The sequence below is a fragment of the Sinohyriopsis cumingii genome, chromosome 4 (genome assembly GCF_028554795.1).
Source record: "Sinohyriopsis cumingii isolate HCF-2022 chromosome 4, ASM2855479v2, whole genome shotgun sequence".
Lineage (NCBI taxonomy): Eukaryota > Metazoa > Mollusca > Bivalvia > Unionida > Unionidae > Sinohyriopsis > Sinohyriopsis cumingii.
This window is the reverse complement of record NC_142964.1, coordinates 95066515-95086309: the sequence shown is the minus strand read 5'-3', so window position 1 is coordinate 95086309 and position 19795 is coordinate 95066515. Positions and strand designations below refer to the sequence as shown.

At 34.4% G+C, this 19795-nt stretch overlaps 1 protein-coding gene across 1 annotated transcript in view; it reads left to right on the top strand.

Annotated features, from left to right (window-relative positions):
• The window catches only part of LOC149801708 (E3 ubiquitin-protein ligase arih1-like), a 119834-nt gene that overhangs the window by 83125 nt on the left and 16914 nt on the right, over window positions 1-19795 (top strand). The window contains exons 12-13 of the mRNA XM_089955988.1: window positions 9940-10070; window positions 11082-11139. Of these exons, the coding sequence (XP_089812114.1) occupies window positions 9940-10070; window positions 11082-11139 (189 nt within the window). The remainder of the gene's footprint in view (window positions 1-9939; window positions 10071-11081; window positions 11140-19795) is intronic.

Sequence of the window (19795 nt, the reverse complement as noted above, 5' to 3'; positions counted from 1 at the left end):
CCTACATATAAAGTGATCTACAGTGATGGACTCAGTGATGTTGTTCAAGGTCTATTTAGAAGGATAGCCCCAAAAGCAATACTGATTGCAAAATAATTATCAATGAAATCTATTGATGTTGTTTGTGATAAAGGTATTGTTGATATTGCCAAAAAGCCATTCTCAGCAATCAAGGATAGACTAGCACGATTAATACAATGAAAACCACAGCCAGTAAAATTACCCAGCACTGAAGTTATGCCTTTAAATGTTAGTAAAATAATAAATCAAGCTGCAAATTAAAACCTAACAGATCATTGAAACAATATAACATCTAAAACCAAGTTAGATCAGATCTTAATTATATCGATAAAGCTATCATTGGAAATATGATTCAACTCAATGATGAAAAAACCCAAGCAACAACCCTTAAACAGTTGTTTCTCAATCATTATAAAATAACCAAAACAGAATTCCCAGCATTTAAATTACCAACATTTAACACAGATGAGCTAAAAAATCAGCTGGCGATCTCATCAGTGAATATTTTCCAAAAAATACTTGAATGGTGGAGAAAAATAGACCCTCCTCTATTCCCAAGTATAACAATGATCCATATGGCTGCGGCAGGCATTTTCACCAGGAATTGTAAATATCACATCGATGCTTGCAGTCAGTCTATTATGTGATGCCATTGATGGCAGTTATCAAGCAGATCTTGAAAAATCCAGTCCTAGTCAACAGGGACATATTTTATATACATTCACACCTCAAGCACCGCATGGATTTTTTATTGTATTAGAACCCATTAATCTGGTTTATCTGTGATGTCATAGTCTGCTATTATCAAGGATACATTTCAAGTTTACTGACCAGACCAGACACTTGCTTGATTTGGAAATGAAGTTCTAAATATAAATCTGTCTATAAAATCGTAAAGATTATTTCTAAGATCTTCACGTTCGTGATTGATTTTCAATCCTGATTCCTAATCAGAGGAAATAAAATATGTTATAATGGAATTTTTTTAAATACTGATTCTCATCAAGATTTCAGGTAAATAGTACTCAAAATAACGAAAATCAGTCAGATTTTATGGTTTGATGAGGTAAATGAAACTCAAAATAACGAAAATCAGTTAGGTTTTATAATTTGATGGGGTATATGGTGCTCAGAATTGAAAAAATCTGTTCGATTTTATAATTTGATGGGTAAATTGTACTCAAAATTGTGAAAATCCTACTGAAAACAGAAAATTACATAATACTATTATCAGAATAAAAACAAATATAATCTGAATAAATAGTATTATCAGAATAAATATCATCATCTGAATAAAAATGATTATCAGAATAAATATTATCAGACTAAAAATAAAAATCTTATTCTTCACTGATTATCGAATTGGCTGGGCTAACTGGTACTCAAAGTTGTGATCATCGATCACATTTCATAATTTGTTGGGGTAAATGGTACTTATAGTAATAATTATGAGACTGATTTCATAATTTGCTGAGGTAAATGTTACACAAAATAATAAAAATCCTACTAAAACAGAAAATTACACAAATAATAACTTCACAAAATAAAATTTAAAAAATTCTGAATAAAAATAAAGATCACTATCAGAATAAAAATAAATCTGAATCGGAATAAATATTTTAATCAGAATAAAAATTACATTTGTTAATATTTGGTGTTAACACTTTCACTTTCACAATCACTAGTTACTTTGTCATTGTTTTGATTTTCACAATCCGTTACCCCAGACAAAGCTGAAACGCTCACTGCTGTCATAAATTTCACTTTCATAATCCCCTTTATTGAAGTTTTCACTTCTTTCACTCTCACAATCACTAGTGACTTTGTCACTAGTTTCATTTTCACTTTTACAATGGATCGTTTCACGATCTCACATAATCTTTCCAAACTGCCTTACACACATATTCAAAATTTTTTTGTTTCGTATCCATGAGATAATTCTGATTTAATTTTTTCAATCGCGTGTGTGAGAGAAGCGAATTCTTCGAATTCAACTTCTGTATCATTGACTGTCGCCAAAGATTGCCACATAGACTGCTGAATCAGCTTAATGAATCTGTATTCTGCTGGTAATATATATATCTATCTTCAAATTTTAATTCAAAATCACAAATAAATTTTTTTTTTCAGGATTAAGTTGATCAGATAATTTTATACCGTCAAGTTGTAAGTTTTGAATTGCAGAAACAATAGCATTAATATTTTTGAAGTTCAGTATTTAATAAACATGAATCTAAAATAAAATTTATTTACACAACGCTAACTTAATTCTATAGACAGCACAACTCCCGTGTGAAACTCTGGATTACCAAGTGATATTCTAGCAAGTCCAGAGGGTGATACGAAATATTTACACAACACAGCACCCTTGAGAACTCCTAGATTATCGAACGATATTCTAGCAGGTTCATATGGTGATACGAAATATTTACAATCTTAGATCTAAAGATGGCACAACCAGAATGTGAATACCTAGATTGCCAAACGACATTCCAGCATGTCCAGAAGGTACATATATACGAAATATTTACAGTATACAAAATTTTAGCTCTAAAGATGGCACAACATATATCAAACCATTTACAGCATTATATACAATCTTAGTTCTAAGGACGGCACAAAATACAAATGGGTCTTCTCTACGTTCATCAAACGGCACACTTGCACCATAATCAACCCCGGGGAGTGCAAAAGGGAACTCAACACGTGCTGTCATGGTGGGAAGGTGTACTTGTTTATTGAAAATCGAGCATGGGGTGAACCCCAATGATAAAACGGGTCCTATGCTATATAACCTAACAAATACTTAGAAATCCAAAAGTAGCTCACATAACAGACTTGGCTTATTCACTGTCGTTTTCTTTTTCTTTCAATTATTATCGCTGACAAAATCTAGAGGAAGCAAGAAACCTGACAGATTCAGAAGAATAAGGATAATGTTTCTTTGATAACGAATCAAAAAAAGATTATTCATCAGTAAATAAAAATTATTTATAAGATACAGGCTCTACCTTTAGCTGACAGAGTTATATCCTTTGACTTTGTCCAATGACAAAGTCATTGACATTGAATTTCTCTGTCTTACAATAGAACTATACTTTAGATGTAAGATACCTTTAATTGTATTTCTTTGAAAATACCGATTTGGTTACATTATTGGCAACACGATGGGGAAAAAAATGAACCCCAATCTTTTTTAATAAGCGGATACTATTGTAAAATACAGGCGAAATATCTTTTTAATCGCTCTATCTTATACCCAAAAGAGGTATCTCCCTTCATCTGAAGTGTTTGTTTCTAAAACAATTGGGAGATACTGAAATGTTTTTGTTTATATTCTTTGAATATGCCAATTTGATATTATTATTTGCGATAAAGTGTACCAAAGCTGGAAAAATATAAAAATATTTACCAGCTGCATTTATTGATTGAAATGTTATTTCTTCGCCAGTGTCTACATTTGTTGATTAAACCACCCTGGGAAATTTTTTATATTTCCCAGTATCATCGACTTTGCTATTTTGACTAAGGAATTATCTTTCGGATCTGAATTAATATGATCGATCACAAAACCTTTTTCGATTAATCTATGAAAACATTAACAGATAAATTTATGACAAAGATACATTTTTTCCTTCTGGCATTGAATATGAGATAACCAGTATTAATGACATTACCGACTGTTTTTTTTTTTATTTAGTTGACAGTTCCTGATTACACCATCTCGAGATGCTTTATAATTCTTGATGATGGGATGTTTTACAAATTCATTTTGCTCCATCTTATATAATTATATTGTCTAAATAATTATTTTGAAAATCTGGCGAGATAGTCTTCATCGTTTTTTAAAAATAACTTTCTCATTGCCAGCGTTATTTTTTTTATAATCATATTGTCATTTTAGCTCTCTGTATTTTTTACCACCACATTGCTCACACAACTGCGTTTCTTCTCTAACCCCAACACTACACTTCAAACACGGTTTTGGTCCTAGAGTCCTTCTTTGCATGCTTTGTAGGTAAAGTCCACAGAATTCATTTACGCAGGCATTGTTACAGGGAGTTGTAGAGCCTATCATTAACCATTTATAGTTATTTTTTGTTTGAATCATTATATATTTGTCTTAATTATAATATGGAGGAGTTTGAGAGATTATCTACAATAAAACCTTTTAAAGCTAGATTTGATCTTGACAGAAGAACCCCTGACTTGCCGAGGCAAGCTCTAGCTGATCTGATGAAAGCTGATTAAAATTATTCATGACACCAAGAAAGAATTTCGCGATGATGGTGCATCTCATGTGTGGTCAACATTCAGAATCATGCACTACAATGAATGACCGATGAGCAGCAACATCTATTAATTATCTCGACCATCAAAGCTACTTTTTAGAGTAAAATTTATTGTAGCTGCAGATACCGCAGAAGACAATACTTGGATTATCTGTGACAAACGTGACCCTGTTCAATTACGTCACACTGGAAATATTGTTACGTTAAATAAAACTTCCAAACCAGGAATGTTGACTGGTACTGAAAAACCATATTATAAACAAGCGTATCCTGCGACTGCAGTTATTTATGCAATATATCCGCTGATTAATAAAACTAGCATCTATGGTCTCAAACCCAGGAAATTTTTAGAAATAAATTGTGTAGCCGAATGAGTAATGGAAGATTTTACAAATGCAGCATGTGGAAATAAACTAACAGATCTATGACGTGAAAAAAAAAATAAACAAATGTGCTGAATCTGTCAAAGATAAAGGAACTACAATAAAGATGTTGCTAAATTAGAAAAAATACTAAAATTCCCAATAGTGGTAAAAACAATAACAGGAGAAGTATTATAGGAGGGAGCCAAAATATTTATCGAAAGGAGCTCCAACAAATATCATTGACCATAAAGCGCATGATAGGACTTCTGCTAAAACAATATTTCCATGAAATTAAACTGTTAAGTTCTATAACAGTGATATGTTTGATTTTATCAGAAATATCAGTAAAAACAATCCTGTATCCATATGGCTGTTTCAAAGTTCCGATGATGGAAACTATGATCAGTTTGTATGACCTAATGGAGATATTTATCGAGACAGAATCTCTCCATGAAGAAATGAAAAATTTTGTGTTGAAATATACCCATGACGATGCTAAACAATTACTGAGTAATTGTTTTACTGTTCCATCAGTTGCTATTCATTTTGTTCAGAAGGAAAATTCATGGAAACCATCAATGTTGGAATTTCTTGAAGATATACAATGCAGTTGTGTTGAATATGGACACAGTGGATTGTGCAATATTAAATATGATTATAAAGATGTTATCTTGCTTGATATGGTTGCATGTTTTCCAAGACGTTTTCTTGGGATGGGAGAGTGTTCTGCATATTTTAAGAGATTTGGACATCAAACACACGAGATGACCAGAGTTGCAAAAACAGACCTTTACCAGATTTTGACTTGACTGGATTTGCTTGTATTGAGTCATTCGAGTTTGCACCAAAAAACCTTCATCCGATTGTTGCTGTTTGGTTTCTAAAACATTTTAGCAAACGCTTTTGGACTCCAGTAGTTTTATCACGATATATGCTTGATGTAAAAAATATTGATATCGTTAATTGTAAGTGAAGCAATTATATCATACAGTCTACAGAGGCAAGTTTGGTTACCACAACAAAAGAAATATTCTGATGATGAAAATCCTGATATAACTGATTTTGAGAATAAAATCGCAAAAGATCTTGGCAGAAAGATAATTGCTAAATTTACCCAAGGAAGATCATATGATCATAAACGACATTGTACAAGATTAATTATAGCTGATGCTGAACTTGATTTTAAAATTACTGATACAACAGAGAGAAACACATTTATAAGTCAAAGTAATGTTAATTTATCGGACGGAACTAAATTAAATACAATTGTGAGTTACACTGATGGTGAGTCACTGTAGTTTACTCATTTAAGATCATCAATGCTCGCGTACATTTCGATAAATTTATTACCACAGATTCATTTTATATCAATAAAAAAATACAGGATTGCTAGAACAACTACATGTTGGTGCTGATGCACCATGGGGCAAACGGAGAATAAAATAAGAAAAGATACTTAGTTATTCTGAATCTGCCAACGTTGAAATTAAGTATATTTATTACAAAAATAATCAAATATTAAAATTGTTATCAGAACCATCAGTATATGATCCTGTGACCAGATATAATACTGTTTATCTTAATGGAATGGGAGGTTTTGGTAAAACAACATGTGTGATTGAATTATTTCATGGATTTGATATAACTGTGTTAACCCCTACACATAGACTCACCAGAGAAATGAACGAACAAGGAGTTAAATCTCATACTTATCACAGCTTCTTCTGATGGAAGGGAGATACATGGACTCCTGAATGAATGGGTGAGAAATATATTCCAAACATTATTATCTGGGATGATAAATGTAGAATGTCATTGGAGACATTACAAATATTTCTTGATTGGTTATTGACAAAAATGACTGCTGTGATAATGTGCGGTGATCATGGTCAGCCACCACCTTTTGTTGGATTGTCTATGAATAAATGTCTGAAAAAGTTCGTAGATTATTATGAAGAGATAACTGATGATCATAGAGCGCTTGATCCAGAATTAAGAGAGCTTAAGAAATTAATAAAACTACAACCAAATAAAGTTCAGTGTGAAATAATGCGTGAGATAATTTCAGAAACTCCTATGAACAATTGTTGGAATATGTGGAGACCAGATGATTTGATAGTTTCAAGTAGAAAGATAGTTCGTTATACACTTCAACAACAATTAGTTCTGTCACATAAAGTAAAGTTTTCAAATCTATCCATATGATTGTGTTATCACCCAGCAGATACTCGACGGCAAAATATCAGCATTGAGGTTCTAGGTTGCAGTAGTAAACAAAATCTTGTGTTAAATGATATTGTTTTAGCTCCTGTAAGTGTTGTTGAGAGTGTGTTAACGATGGACAAAACTCCATGGACACTAGGATATGCTATAACAATTCATTCATCACAAGGATTAACTATTCCGGATACTAATATTTTGATTGTTGATTGTTGATGATCATATTAAATGGTCAGATTTAATTTATCTTGTAGTGTCTTGAGTCAGAAGAGTACCTCAGCTGTGGAGGGTTATCATAGACTTCACAGCAAATAATAATCAAACTCGGGAAATGAACGATGAGAAAAAATTAGGTATAAACAGTGCAACAAAAAAAATAAACACGATTTTGATCTTGATGCTGAATTTATCATGACATTAAAACAACTACAGAATAATCATTGTGCAAGCTGTAACACTGTAATGTTGTGGCAATATTCAGATAATAATCCAAGACAGTTTACCGTAGATAGAATTAATAGTAATCTTGGTTGCACAGGCAAAAATGTGATGCTGACCTGTCTTGAATGTAATTGATGTCGAGGCACTAGTTCACAAAAGTGAATGCAGTGGTAATTTTGAATCTTAAGGAATTACTTGTAAAAATCCACATTGAGGAGCAGCTGAATCTAGTCTGTAGATTGTGGGTCAACCTGTGGATCTTACCACACTGAAAATTGTATGCATCATCACACTCCAAATAGGATCAGTTGCTCTTGTTTTTTACCCCCCTTCAAGTTCACTAGATTCATATAAATACCTTACAGTCAAATTACCTAGTACTGGTTGTTTTGAGAAGGAATCATGTCATTGCATTGGTATGTGTCTTTTTGTGATTGCATTAATGGGTTTCATAGAAATTTCACAAGTAATTTTATTATTTAATGCAGCTATTACACTTGGTAGTCTTGCAACCTATTCACAAGATCTCTTATCCCCAGACTTGAGGTTAGTGGATATATCATTTACATATTGATATCCAAATAACAACTCAGCAATTGTTTGATTAAATTGTTCAACAATTGCCTGATGGCGATGAATTGTGGTATGTCCTCATCTGATTTGATGTTATGTTTTTTCATCAGAGATGATACTGCACCAAGAAATTCCTTGCCAGGATTAACCTGTAGCAACTGTGGCCATTGTAGACCACCACACTCATAAATTCATTGAAACGCAGATGCAACTGCAGTTGCTGTATTAGTTGATAGTGGTTCTCCTTCTTTATACCTAATTGTAACATCAATGACAGTCAATTAATATTTATATGTACATGATTGATGTCAACCAGTTTTAATGGTATCGTGTGGTAAAAACAAAATATCTCCTTGATGAACTTCATTGGGAGTACGTGTGTACGAAATTTGTTTAGGTGGTGTTAGAGAATTTGCCATATCGCCTGTCATGCTAACTGATTTACAGCAACAGAACATGTGATATTTGCTGCATCAGTGAGTTTACTAATTGCTGATGTAACCCTCCAATATTCTCTTGGGCTATAATAGATCGATTCCATTATAATAAAAATAATAATCGGTTGATTAATTGCCAGCCCTAATACTAGTTTACCTTTCATCACAGACTTTACTAGGAAACTAGCAAGTTTTTCTCTGAGAGATTTATTTGTTATGGAATTTAACAAGTGAATCAACTTCACATCTGCAATGTGTCATTATTATAAATCCTTATTACATCATGAATGTGACATGCTTAATCAATTACATTTATTAGATATTCTTTATGTCTCGGTTGATCTCGCTCGTTAAGTTGGATATCAAGTCTGGTTCCAGGACCACAATAATTATATCCAGGAAGATGTTTTTCTCCTGAAGACTTAGCCCATGGCGCTCCCGATAATTTTCCCAGTGAAGCAGCAATATCACCACCTGTTTTCCTTGACTTGTCAGGGGAGATAAATTTTTATTTTTTGTACCACATTTGATACATTTGCCTGAAAAGCGCACGATCTTTATTTTTGTTATTTTTGTTGTTAATCCACTTGTAGGGGTGGATGCTCTGCACCAAACAATATAAATTCATATTATTTATTATGATTGTTTAACATTGATGTCATTGATTTCTCAGTGACATGAAAGCAAGAGCCAGTCAAGCATCATACACGCTATATCAAATTCTTTCAGAGCAATTATCATAGGTCAATCTGGGTCTGGTAAGACGCAATTGTTACTTAATCTGACAATGAGATGGCTCATGTGGGATAAGTTATATTCATTGGCATCATCTGTAGATGATCAGAGTTGCTATGATGTGCTTAAAGATTTTAATGAAAATCAAAATTGTTGGATGAGGACAGCAATGATATTCTTGATTTTATCACCGATATTGATGAAGCCCCATCTGTGGATGACCTCGATGGATTTATTATTAATCTCATAGTATACAATGATGTGATACTGGACAAACAATCAAATCCAGCTAGGATATTTTCACAAGGCTAGCACAAAAATACTGATGTTATGTGTTACTCAGCGATATACACAAATACCTAAAGTGATCAGAGATAACTGTAATATTTTAGTTGTGTTTCATGAAGCTGAAATATTCATCAGACTTGGTGTTCAGGGGATATAGATACGATTAAGTTCAAAAACTTCTTTTCATGTGCACAAGCTACCTACCCCACACTGATTTATCACAATAAATTTGCATGATCCTCAGTCGCGATATCGTGTAGGTCTTGATAAAAAATTTGGTTAAGAAACAGCAGCAGGGAGGGTGACGACCAACACTGAGTGTCTGGGTGGGTAAACAAAGACACCTACAAACTTGAAAACACAAGCGACAAAGATAAAGCAACAAAATGAGCTAACCCAATTAGAGAAAATCTTGGTTAGTTAGAGACTTCAGTTTGACGTTATTGACTTTGTATTTTCATTTTTTCCGTAAGAAGCTTTATTTTCAAAGAAGACTTGCTCCATAACTACTCTGTTCACCCTCCCTGCTGCTAGACAGCATTTCATAGAATTCTTGTTTATGTTCAGAAGTGCCCCAAATGTCATGTTACCATTGAGAAGGATGGAGGCTGTAATCACATGATATGCATGAATCAGAACTGCAAGGCCGACTTCTGCTGGGTTTGCCTAGCACCATGGAAGCCTCATGGGTCATCATGGTAGGTGCAGCTGATGATAAAGGAGTAGATTATGAGATTTGAGAGTGAGAATTTTCTTGTCTGCCTTGTGAATTAATATAACTATAATAAAACTTTGATAGCTCTAACGTCAGTCACTTGAATGTTCTGCACTACTCAAATAACTTTTTTAATCCTGTTGAGAAGCTTTATTTTGTCAGTAAATTTGAAAACTCTCACTAATTAGTGGTCCTGAGCATTTAATCAATCTTATATTCAGCAGTAGGTAAGAAAATACTTCAAAACTTACTTCCCTTTTCCAATTCACTGCTGAATTTCAGTAAAAGTTAAACTGTGCATGCTTCTGTCTCCAAGGCTAGGTCAAGGTCAATCACTAAACATTAGCACCTTGTTCACAAAATACAAAAATACTGCTTGTTAAAATCTCCCATTAATGGAATGCTTTATTATAAGTGTTCATAATTGTAATTGTTATAGTTTCATGACATCATAATTGTTGGCATGTACATATGTTCATCTAAAAGAGTGAATTTAAACTCTTGTGCTTTCATATCTTTTACAGGTAATTTCTAACAGTTTATTTTCAGCATGCTAAAAAATTACTACCCACAAAAATGATAGGTCTGGATGAAACACTACTTGAAATTTGGCTTCTAGTCATATATACGTGGGCATTACAATAGTTGTTCTGGACTTCCATCAGTTTATTAGTTACTCTTTTTTCCCTTGATCATCAAAGTAAATCATAGATTTAATTGATTTCAGTGTCAGCACTATTCACAGCAGGCAGAAAAACGTTACTGATAGATGTGTAATATTTTTAAGGCATGACTGCAGCAGACGTGATAACGATCCTGCAGAACACATTACTGATAGATGTGTAATATTTTTAAGGCATGACTGCAGCAGACATGATAACGATTCTGCAGAACACATTACAGATAGATGTGTAATATTTTTAAGGCATGACTGCAGCAGACATGATAACGATCCTGCAGAACACATTACAGATAGATGTGTAATATTTTTTAGGCATGACTGCAGTCGACGTGATAACGATCCTGCAGAACACATTACAGATGCTCAAGAGGTAAATACATTTAGATTGCTGTCAGAATCTGATTTAGTAACCACCTGTATACATCTATAGCAAGAACATGTTCATAGATAACCTGGTTATTATGCCCCATCCCATTTTCTTTTGTAGTTTGCCTGCATAAAATGACCACCTGCCTAGTGCAACTAAAAATCGCTCTTGTAACTACTATTCATCAGTCAATCATTCATTTATTTATCGTTTTTTTCTCTCGCAGTGTACCTACATGTACACAAAGACTACAGTTACATAAAAACCGTAAATAATATAACCACTTTTAACTTATCTGATGAGTGGTTGCTACGCATCTGTTTTTACAACTATTGATGATTTAGTAGAACTAGTATTGCACTTAAAGTATATTATCTGACCAAATTATGCATCCACTATCAACATTGTTATCAGCACCATCAGTATATGAACATGTGACCAGATAATTCTGTTTATCCACTACCTCATAAATCCAGCCCTCCCAAGCTCAAAACAGTTTTGTTTTTCATTACATTTGGTTTGTTTAGCAGGAGAAGGGCTTAAACATCAGTTTGCCAAAATGTGGAAGTCAGATTAGATTATTCTTCCCTTAGATGGATTGTCACAAAATCTCATTAGTTATATGTAACTAGTTCCACATGTGATTGGATGCAAACTATTCCACAGTATAGGGCAAATTCAAAACATCATCAATTAAGAAATTCTTTAGAGTTTTCTTGCCTCTTGGAAGGTGTCCTCCACCAATTTTTAACCTAGCCATAAGTTTAAATTAGATTATGGAATAGCCCAGCATCCATTCTATGGCATCAGCAGTTGCTTGTTATCATAATTTGATTCGGCTTAATCAGAATAGGAATATTGGTTTATGCCATCAAAATCTTGGAGAAGCTTGATAATGAACGAGGTGCATATAAATGAGGTGATCGTTCATTGGAATGGCTAACCTTGATGGAGGCCATAAATGTGATCTGATATTATCAAACTTGGATTATATGCTTCTATCATGGACTCAGACAAGTTCAGCAATGAGTGAGATCCACACAAACTATAAGGTGATCTCATGCCTGATTGGTAAGGTGATCTCATGCCTGATTGGTAAGGCGATCTCATGCCTGATTGGTACACCTGTATATACTTTTGGATTTATTATAAAATTAGTGTACTATTTGGGACTTAATTCATGATCCTTTACTTTCCTTTAAATTTTGAGACGCTTGTAAATTACTCTGAATTTTTCTGTTGCATAGTTTAATACCACAGAGTCATAACAAATAATGTTTATAAGATCCAGACCACACATTGATAAGAGTCGCATGAATTAATCAAGTAATTTTGCATTCTGGTAATCTGAATATGTTACCGGCCAGTTCCAGAGACTGTATATCTGACCTGATTTTTCAGATGTATGATAGGATAAACTATGTACAATGGTGTGATTAAGGATCTAATTCTGCTGACACAATTATAAATACTCTTTGTTCATAATTGTTCTAATTCAGTGCTCAAAGAAAATACATTTCATAAATCCAAATTGAAACTGTATTTGTCTGAAGGAGAGTCATACATTTATAACTACAATTTTGACACAGTGCTTTATATATATATATATATATATATATATATATATATATATATATATATATATATATATATATATATATATATATATATATATATATATATATATATATATATATATATATATATATATAATTTAAACTGAATATTTTTCTGTTCGTCTCTCAAAATGGTGGATTTATGAAACAATTGTATGTGACCATATTTACATTACAAAAAAATTAAATGCAGTACTTTCACCAGTACTCAGTACCAAATGTATTTATTCCTTATACATGTTACAGTCAGAATTATTATATGCCTACTGCTAATACGATCAGATAACATATTTGAAGAAAATAACTCAGTTAATTGTAAGTGAAATGATAAAAATAAGAGTTCACATGGTGTTATCTGAAACACTGTAACATGTATCAGGAATAAATACATTTGGTACTGAGTAGTGGTGAAAGTAAGTCCTCCAACATGTCTGGTCATGTAAGTCCTCCAATGTGTCTGATCATGTCTGATGATTAGCTTGGGGCCTGTTTATCTAGACACATGAGCTTTTTGATGGATCGAGTGGATCCATCATATAATACACTAACACTGTCCTAGACTGTCCAGTCATCTGTTTATCCATATCACCTACTTAGTGCCTGTAGCTTGGTCATGTCAGTAACACATACTGGTACACTGAAACTACAATTATGGACTCTAACTGATGGGTCTGTCCATCTCGACTTGACAATATTAAAGTAAGTTCCAAAGCTGTCCATGCAACCTTCTGCATGGTCAGCAACCATACTGACGAGTCTATCGGCTAACAAGATGTGCCAGAATGAAAAATTTACCCTACTGTTCATGGCTTAAACTCTTTACCTCTGCTATAGGGAAGCACCTCTCACTATACCACCATGTTTCAGGTAATTATAAGGTGTTTATTTCAGAAAGTCAAGTACTTGCAACGTTTTCATCATGCTGGTACAAACCACCATGGATGCTATCCACATTGAACTCCCAGCATTAGACACAAAATTAGCAGCTGTCAGCATGTCTGGCCCACTCTTTTACTAAATTTAGTTGACATCAAGGCTGGTCAGGAATTTAATTGCCACCTCTTTGATGTTGGACTTGGCATCATTAGTGATTTTCTCAGTTTCTGAAAAATTGACAATGAGCCTGGCTATGAGAAGTATTGGCCCTAATCATCTGATTTGTTTACAGGACAGCTCACCATTCAATACCATATATGCTGACTGCCTCTGTGAATCTAATTCTGATATGGCTTAATGCATATTTGAGTTCCATGTCACTCTAACCACATCATACCCTGGCATTATGGATGACACTGTTTGGGTTGCCATTACTTTTTTGAAGCATTGGAGTGAAGAAGTTGAGACAAAGGCAGCTCAAGAATTGCCTCTCCAAGGTTTCTTCTCCATCTATCTTGTTGATTCATGCAGTTGACTCACCATCACCACTGCCTGCAGACAACCTACCAGTGGATGCCAGTCTCCTACACTTTCATGCTGGACCAACCAATTTCAACCAAATGAGCAGGTGATCCAAGTAACCGTGGATGGGGTTTCAGACTTCATTTATCCAACCCCCTCCTCTGTCTTGCTTTCCCCTTCTAATGGCAGCACCATCAGATCAGATAAAAAGGATGAAATTCTGAGTCAGGAGATCTAATTGTCTTTAATTGACAAGTAGGAGGTGGAGATTGTTAAAAAAGTTGCAATCTCTTAGAGATTTTTCCCCAGGTTCTTCTTTATACTAAATGCCAACAGCAACTTGTGGCTGACCTAGGTTGCTTCCATCACTACATACTTCTGAAATTTAAGATGAAGATGATGAAATCGATCTTACTCTTTATCAGGAGGGTCAAGCATGCTATCAGTCTAGATTTGATCAATGAATGCTCTCTCATCCCTATCAACCAGGCATTGCACAAACACTTTTCGTTTTGCAATATACCACATGAATATTTATCAGTTTTGAATTCACCTGCTTGATCTAAATATGAGCCCCTGGGCTTTTGCAAAAATCATGAATTAATTGTCCACCTGTTCTGGCTGACTTCATCTACAGCAATTGTGTATTTGGATGGCAACCTGCAGAAACATAAGGTACCCAGTAAGTTTTATTTTTGTCAAGGGAGAAATGATCTCCTGTTGAGTTTGTATCATCTCTGGTTTTATTGTAAAATGGGAAAAGTCAGACCCCCGTTCATTCCATTATTGTTCATCTGGGTATGGAGTTTATAACTGATCTCAACCTATTATGAGTCCCCATGTTTCATGGTAAGGATTGTCAGACTCATTAAGTCTTTTTCCAACATGCCCAGGATTACAGCTCCTCAGATTATTCAATGTGTCAGCAGATTTAATCCCATTTGGCAGTATCTTCACATGGTTATTACAGATGACCTTAATTTAATGGCACCCATTGTCAGTACTCTTGATCTACAGGTCAGGTTCACAAACAAATTATGATCATTCCTGCATCATTGGCAAAACCATGCTTGGCTCATGACAGGAATCCCTCTGGAGAAACCCCAGTCAGAAGTGACAGTGTGCACAGATATCCTCACCTATGGTAGGGGAGCCCACCTATTGCCATGCTTTGATATGGTCAAATGATATATGGGGACCAGAATAAATACCTTTGCACATCTGTCTTTCAGATATGAAGTCTGTCATCAGTGCCGTTTAGTTTTGGAAGAACCACCGCTTTGAGAAAACAGTCTTGATTATATCAGACTACCCGATGGTGGCAACCTACCTTTTCAAATGGGGGAACCAAATTAACCAATGATTTGGTTTGGCATTTTCCCCATTGTTTCTTCCAAATCAATATCACTATAAATCATACTCATTCCCAGCAGAATCAATGTTCTAACACCTTCCCTGCAGACTCATTGTCCTGGCTAATTCTCTGTCAAGAACATATCGAGTTGTGCATTTGGAATGGTGTCTCCATCAATTGGTTTTTCATCAGATTAGAACACTACCTTGTTGGGGGCATCCAATAATTAACCTTTCATGACATAGTGGAATCACAAATTGCCTACCATTGCCTCTCCGATTTCTGGACCCAGAAATTTGGGCAATGATTGCACTGTCAGTTAGCTGGGTAGGGTTGCAAGCCTTTGTTTACCCGCTATATTCTTGGCACCACAAATAACACAAAAGTTGATGAGTCATAATTGCAATATGATTCTCATAGCCCTACCAAAATGGGTCAAGTCCTTGGTCATTGATCTACTCAATCTGGCATTCAGTCTGTCCAGGAAGCTTCTGGCCAAGCCGAATCTTCTCAATAACTGTGGTCATGGGTGTTTCACCTCTAGCATGACTGTCCTCTCCTTCAGGAGAGCCATGCAAAAGAAAGAAGTTAAACCTCCTCCACTCTGAAATGGTACCTGCCAGGGGCTCTCACATGGCTCAGTTCAGATAAATTTTAGCCTTTGTCCATAATTGTGCTGAAAAATGACTGTCATGCAAAATGTGTTTCCTGATGTCTTTAACTTTAGCACGCACTGTGAAAAAGTTACATGCTCTTTTCATTTGACCCAAACTAACTTCAGATTGATTTGATAATTGATCATTAGGGTTTTGCCAAGAACAGGCTGCCATCAGTTGGCAATTAGAGGGTTGTTATACATTCCTTTTTTTTCCATAGACACATCACGATAAGCTACTATGTAAGATATCAAGCATTACCTAAGGCACACAGAGAGAAGTCATGGCACAAGAAAATGACTAACTTGTTCTTCCAGTGAAGGCTGGGAAGAGGATATTATACCTGAGGTCCTATCATGTGGCTGAAGTGGGCTATAATTAAACCAAAAAATTAAAACTAAAATTAGACCAATCTCTTCAAGTCTCATGTTAAAATGTAAAGCTTTGATCCAAGACATCAAATAAGATGTTGGCTCGCATGTGGAATAAACTTCTCAAGCTTTTATCCCTGGGATTTTGCTTCACAGAGACAAAATTTGAATCTTGTTACTAAAGTTTGCTCCCTAGAAGACTGCCAGACTCAGTGAAATTCTATGCAGCCTTACAAAATGTATAGCCAGCACTTCACTGGATTCACCAGGAAAAGATGTGTTCAATAAACATTTTAATAACCAGGTATAATTGTTATGGATTGTGTCACCATCATCCATGTTGTTTCCAAAACAGGCTATCTTTCATTAGGGAATCCAGCCTTCTTTCCATATAAGGATGCTCGATATATAGGTAGGATGCTAAGCACTCCCTCCTACTGTTACCCATTCTCTTAACATTAATTCAGTTGAGGAACTTATTCGAAAGAGAAAACAAACTTTCAGTAAAATTTGTGTTTCTCAGAGAATATTTACCCAATCATATTACTTAAAAGCCACCATGCGATTTTCCACATTTCAATATTATTCAGCTTAAAACAAGTGACACCTGGCACTGGCAAGGGAAGGTACTGGGCATGAGCTACTGCCCTTTGTGAATGTGATATCGACAGAAATGACTATTCTTGTCTTTTTGTAGGGCTGGATTCTCTGAGGTAACAAGCTTACATTCTTAACATTAATCTGACTGAGTAAATATTCTCAGAGAAAAATAATTTACTTGCACATTTCACTAATGTTCAAATGCTCAATAAATATTTTCTTTAAGAACCGGATCAGTAAAGTTGATATTCAATAACATTTCAATTGTATCCTGTTTTAAACAGATTCTCTTTTTATTTTCAGAGGGAGTAGTAACTGGGATTTTTTTTTAAAATTACTGCTATGATTTGTGGAAGAAAAGAACTAATTATATCCATTACATTTGTTGAAAACAAATTTCAGATGAAAGAGAAAATATATTATGGTTAGAAAGTTATTCCTAGTTCATCCACCAACCTGACCCCCTGCAAAAATTAAGTGGTTGGTCCCATGTATTTTTTATATTGTTCCTGACACTGAATCCTTGTGCACATTCTGCGGTAGAGGGGCTCATCACATAGGTGATTTCCAGCAATTTTACAATTTTTGTACATTGAAGCATGGAATTCCTATCACATCTGCTCCTGCAATTTCAGACTGTGGTCAAAGAACAATATGTTCTTTTTAATGATTTGGTGCAGACCTTAGAGTAGTTTGTTTTCTTAATCCTGCAAATATTTGCAGGTGCTGTTCAATAAAATCTGGTAGACCAAATGTTGGAGAGCCATAGGTCTTTTTTATTAGTCAGTAGCAACAGTTAGTTCAAGTTTTGTAATTACCTCATGTCACAGAAGGATATACTTGTGGATGGTTCATAATTACAGAAAATTCTACCTATCAATAGAATCGTAAGCTACCAGCTCTTTGCACTAAATGGATTAAAATGCAATGTAATTAACTCTACTCATTTAGGGCGAAAAATGAATTGGATGCTTTTATAAGTAGTTAATCCCCTAGCTTAGCTTAATTAACATGTAATCAGTCATGTATGTATGGCTCAGTTACTTTAACCAGTGATACATTAGCACTACTAGTCAGCATGAGCAATGGACAATATGTAATGAATGAAATTGTGGCAAATATAATAATTGTACTGTTCCCTCATTTAGAGTTCACAAGCCTAGTGTTGTACACAGAGTTCGTTGCTTGAGATACAACTAATCAGATGATCTTGATAAAGTAGACAGACCTACAAATGGGGACTAAATATGAATGATTTACTGGTGTCTTTAAAGGCAGCACTAAAACGCTTGTGTTTTTTTTTTTTGGGAGGGGATGGGTTAATGCCATTTCTCAGTGCAAGATAGGCCATATAAGGCAGCCAGTATAATTTGATGAGGATGAAACCAGGAAAATCCCAGTAGGAAGCTTTCTCATGTACCTATACTGGCCAAGCCTCCGACTCGAACCCGCGCAGACAGTGGTGAGATTGCAGTGATATGTAAAGGCAAGCAATTAGACCACTCAGCCACCCTGGACCCCAACACTTGTTTTAAATAAGCCCGATGGGCAACATACACTGCAAGAGTGGCCTGAACAAGGTTAAAAGGGGCAATGGGCTGCCTTATATTTTAGCGCTGATTACTAATGCTGATTTTATTCTAATAAACACATTTTTCATAAAAAAACAAGATGTCTATGTTTATAAATTTATTGGTAGAGAATTATTTCTAAAAGGATTTTGTTACTCCTGATTTTATGAAATATTTGGAAGCAATATTTATATGTTTAGTGAAATAGAGTTTCACAGTTGCTGGTATTGCAACGTTAAAGTACCTGAAACAATTACAATTTGTATGTCACAAATGTTGTGGATTAGTCTTTCATATATTTTTTCTTATCATTTGCAGATTATTTGAATTTACAGTTTGCTTTTTAGCCTTTAATTCAAAATATGCCAATAGTATGAAAATCTTCCAATTTAATTATTATGAGCAAAGAAACCCACGACCTTATAAGAAACCAGAAAACAAAACGTGATTTATTATTCCAGTTCATGTGAAAGTTATTTGACTCAGTAAACTGCAAATTAAATCTTCAACTTTAAACCAATGATTTAAATATCTTGGATAACTTTGATTATGAGCAGAGACCTTGCATATTGATTATCTCTTATCTTTGGAAAGAATTTATATAAGACTGTCGTTAAATAGATACAGCTGACATGATGTAAACTTTGGGAGATATTTTAAATAGGTTGTATTCTTATAATGTTACATAAACCTGCCTCTTGGTTGAGCTATATATGCTAAATGAAAGATATCAGGCCCACTTGGTATCGTTTTTATCTTTCTGAATGACTTTTTTGACCTGCAATAAAGGACACACACACACACACACATATTTATATACCGTATATATTGGGACATGATAAAATAAAAAGTTTTCCTGTCCCAGAACTTATGAAAAGAAATAAATTTGTGTTGAATTTGTGCCCCCTCTATTGAATGTTGCAATAAAATAGATAAACAAAATGCTTGTTTGAGAACAAAATGAAAGAAACTAACCTTGTATTGTTATTTATTCCATTTGTTTCATCTTTAGCAATAAAGAATGAAATATATCATGAACTCCATGTATGTAGCATAGGCATCCATACTTTAGCATGTATCGCTTGTGTCCGAT